Source organism: Elephantulus edwardii, unplaced genomic scaffold, assembly GCF_000299155.1.
Source record: "Elephantulus edwardii isolate Elephantulus edwardi_28Jun2011 unplaced genomic scaffold, EleEdw1.0 scaffold00073, whole genome shotgun sequence".
Taxonomy (NCBI): Eukaryota; Metazoa; Chordata; class Mammalia; order Macroscelidea; family Macroscelididae; genus Elephantulus; species Elephantulus edwardii.
This window is the reverse complement of record NW_006399823.1, coordinates 12,306,103-12,316,631: the sequence shown is the minus strand read 5'-3', so window position 1 is coordinate 12,316,631 and position 10,529 is coordinate 12,306,103. Positions and strand designations below refer to the sequence as shown.

Genomic DNA, 10,529 nt, shown 5'->3' with positions numbered 1-10,529 from the left:
GGCTGCTCCTTGGAGGCAAGGATTCCGAGGCCCCGTCTAACATACTTTAGACATGTTGTAACGAGGGACCGGTCCTTGGAGAGCGACATCATGCTTGGGAGGGTGGAGGGACAGCACAGGAGGGGAAGGCCCTCTATGAGGTGGATTGATTCAGTGACTGGGGCAATTGGGATGGGTATATCGGAGATGGTGAGATTGGCACAGGACAGAGCAGAGTTTAGGGCTGTTGTACATAGGGTCGCTTGAGACGCAAGCGACTTGACGGCACATAACAACAACAGGCTTAGACAAGTTTTGTCATCTGCGTAGCGCAGGCTGTTGATGAATCTTCCTTCAATCCTGATGCCATGTCCATCTTTTCAAGTGATTTGAATATACAGCCTTGCTTGCTAAAAGTGAGGAAGATTTGGAACACTTAATGTAGAGGTTCAAAGACTACAGCTTTCAATGTGGATTGCATCTCAACATCAAGACGAAAGTCCTCACCACTGGACTGATAGGTAACATCATGATAGATGGAAAAAACATTAACATTGTCAATAATTTCATTTATTTGGATCCACAATCAACACTCTTGGTACCAGCAGTAAGGAGCTCAGAGGCGTACTGCATTGGGCAAATCTGTTGTCAGAAGTCTCTCCCAATTGACTGAGGAGCAGTGATGTCAGTTTGAAGACCAAGGTGTGCCTGATTCAGGCCATGCTCTTTTTAGTCACTTGCTGTGCATCTGAGTGCTGGACAGTGAGTAAGGATGACAGAAGTAGAATCAGTGCCTTTGAGTTGTGGTGTTGGAGAAGAGAACAAAGTATCCTATGGACTGCTGAAAGAACAAACATGTGTATCTTGGAGAAAGTGCAACAAGAGTGTTCCTTGGAGGCAAATATAGCGAACTTTGTCTCACGTATTTTGGGCATGTTGCTAGAGGAGGCTATTCCATGGAAAGCGCCATCATGCTTGGACAGGTAGAAGGTCAATAAAAGAGGAAGAGCTGCAGTGAGATGAGTTGACAGGAACTACAGCATTGGCCTTCAGTGTGTTGGAGATGATGAGGAATGTGGAGGATAAGACAAAGTTCAAACCTGTTGTTCATGGGGTTGCTATGAGTCGTACTTGACAGGACCTAACAACAACAGGGTTGGACATCGACCCCAATCCAATCCGGGCAGTTACGGTCTAGGCAGTGAGTCACAAACCTATTGTAGGAACTCTATGAAAAGCTAAGTGTAAATTGGCGTTTGCTGGAACCCTGTCAGATGTAAGGGCCGTGTACAAAGTATTCTTGTTCTGTATCTCATCCAGCAATAGGAAGGCACGTAGAAATGTCATGCCTCTTAGTGTAGAATAGTCTCAAGTAGAGCTTAGTATTGAATGCTTTAAAGAAAATGCAAACACAAATAGGCATACAGACTCGTGTGTGCAAACACATATGCACAGGCATTTGAGTGTGTATTTGCACTTGGTATGCTGCAAAGTTCAAACCAGAAGCTTCCTGCTGGATGCTTCATTTCTCCTTTGTTTTGGTTCATCTATTGATGCTTATGTGCAATTAGGTCAAAAATAATTAGCTTCTCAACTGTAGGTAGCAGCTGGTCTCTGTTGTCTGCTGGTTTGGAGGAGCAAAGGCTGACACTTAGGCAGGGGGCCTGGTATGGTCGAGGGTGTGATTTCCTTGTTCCTGGAGGAAGAAGAGGCAGAGTAGATTCTACTTGCAGACAGGCCACTCGAAAATTTGGTAGAAAAACTTCCTCTCCATCCATGCCTTTCTCTTTGACTCACTTAGCTGGATTCTGAGACTACTTTTTGCTTTAGTGTCTTGAATGCTATCTGAAGTAGGAAGGAGTTAATTGTTTTTCTCCCCCAGAGAGACTCTGACTTCTAAGAAAAAGACAAGTGTTTGCTTGCAAATCTAAGAACAGCATTTAGGCACCAAGATAGTGATTTTCCTGCCCTGTATCATCAGATCCACAGGAGTCCATTGAAAACTACAGTCATAATGCATCAGGGGAGTGGACTACAGGGAAAAAGAAAAACTTGTATCTAATAACAAGCTGTGTTTGCAAATCATTTTAGGATACTTTTAGTACTATTATTGATTCTCTGATCTAGAGTGTCACGTCATCTCTTTAAAGGAAACTCACTATTTTTTTTTATAGTAACTTGCAACATGAATGATTTGTGTTGATTGATTCGTGTCCATCCTACAAAACCATTTTTTAGAAAAGCAGAAGGCATGCAGTAACAGTTGATTATCAAGGAACTCTCTGTGTTCCCTGCCACCTCCTACATCTTGGGGGCTGCCTAGTTTGAGGTCCACAGACAATGAAGGTCAAGCACTTAGTGTAGATCAGGCTTTGTGCAGAAGGCTGTGTGAGAAGGGAATCTTACTATATCAGGGTGGTATTTGTTATTGCATGTTTTATCAGCATCATGGAGGGTGAAGTGTTGTAGTGTGCTTGAGGAAGTCTTTAAGGGCAGAAGCCCAGTTTTATCCACCAAGCACTCAACAAGGATCTTAGTTGGTTTCCATTGATAAATACCATGCCCTATGTTATCTGTCATGTTTTAATGCCGTTACAGATATTACTGTTGGATTTCTCCTATTTCCCCTGTACTTGTTGCTTTTATCTATATAGCATGGGTTTTTATTGGTCTGACAAGGTTAGAAATAAGTAGTCTTGTTACGTATAAATCATCTTAAACCAATGAGTATATAAAAATTTTATGAACTTTACTAATCAATATTTTATACAGTTTTAAAAAATGTGTTACCCTTCAGTTGCAACTGCTGTTACTATTACTTTGTTTTTATTAGATGTTCATTTTGTGTGAGTGGGCTGGTATTTCCCTTTGTCACCCAGATTCCGACCTGCCTCTGTGCAGGTCTTGTGTTCTTGCCTAGAGCAGTGGGAACCTTTGGTTGGTGGAAGGATGGATGGGCCCATCACACACAGAGACCCAGGTGGCAGCAACCTGAGAGCAGTTGACTTGCAGGCATATAACATTTTCTGTTGCATCTTTTGTTTTCACAGTGAGAGAAAAACGCAAGAGTCTCTTCATTAACCATGTAAGTGAAGCTGTCTCCCTGTGTTCTCCCCAATGACCAGACTGTACCCTGGAAAGAATTTGGATAACTGTGTCTGTGATGAGTGGAATTGTCCATGGGTTTTGTCCACACATAGAAGAATGCGGAGAGTGCTGCAGTGTTCTTACAAATGATCTGTTTTGTATTTGAACAAGTATGGCTCCACTGCTCTGACATATTTCCCTAAAGTCCCAGACTTATTCACGAGAGGACGTGTGTCAGCCATAGTCCATACCTTACTAGACCAAATGAAAGCCCTTTTCTTTAATTTTTCTTTCAGTGATTTCCTTTCTCCCCTCCATCTCCCATTTATTCTTTTTCTCTGTGAGGCACAGTACTATTCAAATAAGCAGAATTATGTTTATTTATTTATTTATTTATTTTTTACTGCATTCTCCTTCCTCTTACACATTGTAAATCTAGTAAAGTTTGCATGTTCTTCTGAGACTGACAGAAAGGATAAACTTTACAAGGTATTTGGACTGTTTGGACCAGTTAAGTAGCTGACAACTCACTGAAGAACTGCTGGCTTGGAGCTACCCAGGAAGGATATGGTGAGGTGCTTCTGAGCTCACAGCCTGGAAACCCTGGGGCCCATCTACTCAGAAGCACAGGGTTGTCAGGAGTTGTAGTTGACTTGATGGCAGCTTGAACTGCAATTCTCCTGTCATTCTGCACAGTAGCTCCCTGTCCCTAGGCCCGAGGGTCATGACCCATTGAGATACTTTATCCTTCTTCCTTGAGTGACAGGTCCACCTGCTGGCTTCAGCCCCACAGTGCACCCTTCTGAAGCATGGAGCCATCAGGCAAGTTATGGCCACTATCTTCTCCCTCTTGCATATGTGTCACATTCTTTAGCAAAGAAAATTATCTCCAAAGGGCTATAGATGGAGGTGAATTGTCAAAATACATATGTTATAGACTCTCAGTGAAAGTAGGAATGATACAGTTGACCTAACAAGGGTCTTTCATAGAATTCACATGGATTTACTGTTGCATCCTAAGAATTTGCAATTCTCAAAGGGCTTGGTGGCATATTAGAGAAACTTAAAGCGATAAAATGAACTTATCTACGCTTTGATAATCTGGACAGTTAATAAGAAATTAATAGCCTGGGCATAGGTGTCCAAACATAGCCCTTGGGGTTGGGGATCCCTTTGTAGGCATTGCTAGTATAGATGCACATCTGTACAGTCTTCTGGGAGTCAGGTAGTCTGTAGTTTGTATCTGATTCTTAAAGCAATTTGTGACCCCTTCCCTGACCTTCTCAATTATTAAGGCATCAGAGTAAAGCCTCTTGTAAAATTAAAATAAGTCATAAGGAAAATATTAAAATCACCCCATGTGTTTTGGGTTTTTGTGGTAGACAAAAATATGGTTGGACAGAGAAATGTAAGTGATCGGAACTAATTATCTGAATTTGTACTTCCTTTTCTTGCTCTGCTGAGTACACTTGAACACTTCACCACCACCACTCATTAGCACACTACCAAGGAGATTGCAAGAAAGAAAAGAGCTGATACTCCAGCCCACCTCTTTATTTCTTCACCCTTCCTTTGAATTCTTTCAAAGATTTGTTCATGTTATTATTACCCCTGTTCTGATCATAGATGGTAACTCTAATCTGCACATCTATCTTTTTAATATGCACTGGGCCTGCAAATTAACATCAAACATCTTACCATGCACAGACCGAATTAAGACAGTTCTGCCTGCCACTTGTGATACACTCTTGAGTAATAGGGTACACCAGGACTCAGATTGGGATGGTTGGCTACCTGTGCAGATTGACCCAGTACCTTTTGTAACTCAGCTCAGCTATCAGACTTTTGTAAAAGCTCTCATCTCCTGCACAAAGGGTAAAATCACACAGTTGTTGGAATCAGCTCAAATGCAGTTGTTCCTATATAAAAGAAGTCTCTTGTTAAGTGCCTTACATAATGAATGACCCAGTAACAGCATGACACCGTAATCTGTGAACAGACCTAGCCGCAAATGAGTTCATCAGCTTTGCCCTCATTGGGAGGGAAAAGCATATGAAGAGCCATTCCAAACCTACAGAAATACCATAATTTGAGTTCAATTACCTGCAGATTCAGTTAGGCTGATAAAGCAACTGAGCTTTCACATTTTGAGCTTTGGGCATACATTATAAGTTAGAGCAGTAGAGAGGGACATGTATTAATAATAATCAGATCATTTCTTTGAGCACCTTACTGTATCCATGCCAGGCTCTGTTCTAATTGCTTTAACTAACTGCAAGAGCCAGGCCCTGGTGATCTGGTTCAGAGCCTTCCCTCTTTAACGCTTACCCTACAGTGCTGCTCAGAGAGCCATGGTGGCACAGTGCTTAAGTGATTGGTACTAACCAGAGGGCTGGCGGTTTAAACTGTAGCCTTCTCTGCAGGAAAGATACGGCTGCTCGGCCTGTTTCTGGACAGCCTTATGGTCTTGGGAACTCTCTGCAGCACTTCTTCTTTGCCCTGTAGGATAGCTTTCAGAACCAAATTCGTAATAATGACGTCGACCTTGAGATTTTCTACTGCTTCTCAGATGGTAAACTCTGTTTCCACTTGGACAGGGTTTGAACAGCTTGCTTACCTGAAGTTAGTACTAACGTTTTAATGCTGTTTTCAAGGCTTTGCCATTTCCTTTATTAACTCTGGACCGTATTTCATGTCCTTGTTTGTAAACCTTTTCTTTTTCCGTATGCTTTATTAAGGGGGATATTGTTTCTTTAATTTTTCTGCTGAGTTTCAGAACCAACTCAGTAAGATGGTCTACAGACAAGACTAAGAAAAATGAAAACTTTTGAGAAAGGAAGGCTTCTTGCTCTGTCTGGGATGAGAATTACAGGGTCATGACTTTCTGCAGATGGATAAAAAGAAGGTCTTTCTGACTTTGAGCAGACAGCATATATTAGCAAGTGGAAAATAGACTTTGGCCAGGCTAGGAAAAGAGATGAGCCCTTAACTGGCTTGGCAAAACCAAGAGACTTAAAGGATTATGTAAAAGAAGGTTGCTTATAAAGGAATTATCATAGGTTTTACAGCTTAAATCCATTTAAGAATAAATGATTTAGAAGGTTTTGACAGTAGGTTAAATCAGAACACATTATAAAGATTAATATTCTAATCAGCATCCATGTTTAGGTGAAGTTAGAATGAACAATTACTGGAGAATTTAATATGTATTGGAAAAAATACACTTAAGTACTTAAAAAATGCTTTTGCTGAAGACTTTATTCAAATTTTTTTCCTTTAAGGTTTGGGTTTTGCTTTTTTTCTAAGCCATCTTAATAAATCTTTTCATTAAAACTAAAATCTGTGATCGTAAATGGCTGAAATCCTGAACATCTTTCCCGAAACTTAGAGAAAATTCATGCCTTATTTCCTTACTAAGTTTGGTGGTTTGAATCCACACAGCCACTCCATGGGAGAAAAGATCTGGTGATCTGCTCCGATAGACACTGCAGACTAGACCACCCTGTGAGGCTGTTTATACTGTGTCACACAGAGTTGCTATGAGTCAAAAGTCAACTTGATGGTCCCTAATAGTCTCAGCTGTAACAATTTGTGTGGTGACAGCATTTTTAAAGTAAATTGATCATTCTAAAGAATTTTTAAAAGATAATAAAACAATAAATCAGACAGAAAAGTTGAGTGGAGGGGTGGGAAACAGTATCTTCAGATGAGAGTCTTCCTGAGGTCTCAGATATAGATTTTAGATTATTATATTTCTTTATTGTTAAATGCAGGATTCACTGGGAAGAGAATGTTTTGTTGGCCCCTGGGAGTACTCCCTTATGTTTCTATAGTCAGTAGGGAACTCTGCTACAATCCTGGCTTAGGCCACATTTCTGGTGATTGTAATCCACCAGTGGTTCCCTGTGAGAAAGCTGCCCTCCTAGGTGATTTACAGCCTCAGAGTGGAGGGTCAGCTCTGAGTCAGTTCCTACTGAATGACAATAATTTTGAGTTTTAAATAGTTCAGTTCTGAGTTAATTTCTGCCTTGGATCTCTGATACATGAATGCCATTCATTGTAAAATAGTCTGATGATAACTCTTCCCCTGTAAGCCATAGGTGTCAAGGAAGAAAGGAGGTTTGATCAAGTAACTGAAATATTTTCAAGTTCCAGACTTTTCGTTTTCCCCTCTGGGAGATATGCACTTAAAATTTTTGAGCAGCTACTATGTTGCCATTAATAGAATATATTTGAATATACTTAAGTATACTTTATATCTAATGATCTAAAAAGAAGCAGGGGTCATTTCAGTGTATATCCTGGAGGTTCTTATTTTCCCTAGTAATATTTTAAAAAATCTTTAATCTTGAAAAATATAAATTTATGGAATTGTTGCAGTAATAATACTGAATATAGAATCTTCTCATTTCACCAAGAGACACTTGGGCTCCCAGAGCGCTTATTTTACTTTGACATAAAGAATATTAAGATAGTATATTCTCTAAAAAAATTGGCTGTATTTTTTTTTTCACAGTAGTATAGAAATGGTAATACTGTCCACACAGAGATGCCGATAAAGATCAGAAGTTTGTGTAGGATAACAGTTCCTTGGTGATGTCTTGGAAAATTTTTTCCCCACCCCCTTTAAAACAGACAAAAATTCTTCTGATTTTCTCCTTCACCACTCATTCTTTCCCTTTACTCTGTCATTCCTGTTAGGAAGCTGAATGTGCTGGTATTTGTGAATTGTGATGGTCTGTACAAATGAAAACTAGCACAACAGTAGAATTGTTTTCCTGGTGCTTTTTTAAAGGTAGTTTGAAAACTGTGTTCCCCTTGTTAAGCTGCCCAAGGGTTGGAGTCACTGAACTGATGAAGTAAGTGATCCTGGAAAGCTCCCTGGGTGTTCTCTGTGGGCGTCCCTGTGTTTGAAGCCCTTAACTTTTGTGTTTGGTGTTTGGATTGTATCCCTGAATGAGTTGTCAGAGGTTCTTGACCTCGGGTGCTTGGCTCTGACTTTGCCCAGACCCTCCTAGGTGTGAGGCAGGAGCTGCGTGTTGTTTTACAGCATCCGTAAATTCTTGCTTCCTCTGTTGCTCTTTGCTGAGAGGAGAGGACAGTGCGGCTGTTCTGTGGCTGGGAGACACTCAGGCCCTTTGTAATGCCTCACCCACTACACACACCGTGTGTTCCTCACCCACCCTCCTTTCATTAACTGTCTTAACCTCCTCAGTTTTCCATTTAATCCTTTGCTCAGCGATGTCCCAAGTAAAGAGCAGGAATAAAGCAAAAATGAGGAGTTTGAGGAGTAGTAGTAATTTTTATGTGAAGGGAGGACTTCCATCAGAAAACCTCATTAAGAACAGACACATTCTTCTACTTTGAACAGAGGCTCTACCCCCATAACCTTCAGCAGCTGTGTGTTTCCAGCCTGTCTATCCATCTGTCTTTTATTTTGAAAAATAGCAAATGTACAGAAAAGCTGCAAAAAGAATTTTTAAAATCCTATTTACCCTTTATATACATTCATAAATTAATATATTTTATTATTAAGTATTGGGCTGCTAACTGAAAGGCCACTAGTTTGAACCCACTAGCTGCTCCATTGGAGGAAGAGGCAACAGTCGGCTTCTGTCTACCCATAGCTGACCCTCTGGCAGTTTTTCAGAGGCAGTTAATTGCAGGGGAGGACATTGCTCAGTCTTCACAGAGCAGCTGATGGATTTAACTGCCTGCCGTAATGATTGCAGCACAGCTTCTTACCATTAGGCCCAGAGCTTCTCTTAGATAGAGATGACCGAAATCAAGAATTTAAAATTCCTTAACTGGCCACTTTCTAGCTTAAGGGATCAGCAGAGCCTTTTGCACGCAGAATACTGCAGGGATACTCCCTTGCGCTTCTTGGACATCCAGTCTGGAGGGACAAGTAGCCACTTGTAGCCATAAGACTTTCCTTGGTTAGATTTGCTGTCCCTGTGAGGTATTGTCCTATTCTACTGTGCGTTGTCTGAGTTTTCCCTTAGACTAATAAGCAGCCTGTGGGAAGACTCTATATGGAAACCGTGTAAGCCTCTTTTTTTCCTGACTGCTTTCACCACTTGATTTCATGTCCATTCAGAACTCTTGCCCAAAGCAGTCTATATTATCTCTGTGACAAGATGTTCATTTCCCCACCCTGTTTCTCCCTTTGCATTTGCCCATCTTCATTCTGCTGTACGGATGAGCTTTTCCCACCCACCTCCCTTCCATTCAGTGTGTGTGCTCACTGCTGTCCAGCTGAAAGAGCTAGGAAATAGACTTACCATACATCTGTATTGATGGCTCTCATTTCCAATTCCAGGTCTTCATAGAGAGTTTTTCCTTGCTTTTTGTTTCTGAATTTTTTTTCTTTTTTCCTTTAATGAAAAGCCATTTTAGTGAGCATAATTTACAAACCATAAAATTTACCCTTTATATACACTCGGTGACTTCTAGTAGATTCAGAACTGTACATCCATCATGGCATTAAATGATAGAACCAGTTCATCACCAAAAAGAAATCCCACATGTATGAATAGTCATTTTCTGGTCCTCTTCTGCCCTCCAGGCTCCTAGAGACCATTAATACTTTGTCTGCAGATTTCTCTTCCCTAGATATTTTTTATGAATAGACCTAAATATGCTCATTTATGACTTAATGTCACACAGTTTTTTCAAGGCTCACCTATTTTGTAACATGTATCGGTGGTTCATCTTTTTGTTGATTGGTAATACTCATTTGTGTACATATACCACATTTTGCTCATCTGTTTATCAGTTGAACATTTATTTGGGCTACTTAAGCCTTTTGACTATTGTAAATAATATGTTATTATGAGCATTAATCTGAAGTTTTTAATGTAGTCTTCATTTCCCTGGGGAATGCACCTGGAAGTAGAATTGGTGGGTCATATAGTAACTCTGTTCAATATTTTGAGGAGTGGCCAGACAGATTTCGAAAATGGTTTGCCTTTGGCATCACTTCCTAACTTCATGCATAATATTGTGATGGTGATTACACTGGATTATACAGCCATTCTCACTTTCCTTTTCTGAGTTGTTCTCCCTCATTATTATAAATTTACTGCCCCATACGATTTCTATCTAATCTCTTGAGCTGCTGTTGCAATTTGATCCCTTTTAGATAGTTTTTTAAAGAGTATAATGCTCCAAATCGACGTGTTTCCTCCTTCCTCTTCATTGCCATGAAGTCAGAACCAACTCATAGCTGACCTTCCCAGTGGACTTTCAGAGGTTTTAAATCACATGGTAGGACACTGCCCACCTTTCCTGTGCAGAGACTCGATGGCACATAACAACACCACCTCAGTTTTGTTTGGGTGTTTAGTTTTGTTTTTTAACACCTCAGTTTTGACAGTGCAAGTCCTTCACCCGCTAGGCCACCAGAAACTTAAATTTTATTTATCGTCTTGTTGTTGTTTGTTGTTATGTGCCGTCGAGTC

General features: G+C 40.5%; 1 protein-coding gene across 2 annotated transcripts in view; it reads left to right on the top strand.

Annotated features, from left to right (window-relative positions):
* The window catches only part of CCNY (cyclin Y), a 303,704-nt gene that overhangs the window by 212,580 nt on the left and 80,595 nt on the right, over positions 1-10,529 (top strand). For both annotated transcript variants that reach the window (XM_006888915.1, XM_006888916.1), the window contains one exon: positions 3,030-3,064. In XM_006888915.1, the coding sequence (XP_006888977.1) occupies positions 3,030-3,064 (35 nt within the window). The remainder of the gene's footprint in view (positions 1-3,029; positions 3,065-10,529) is intronic.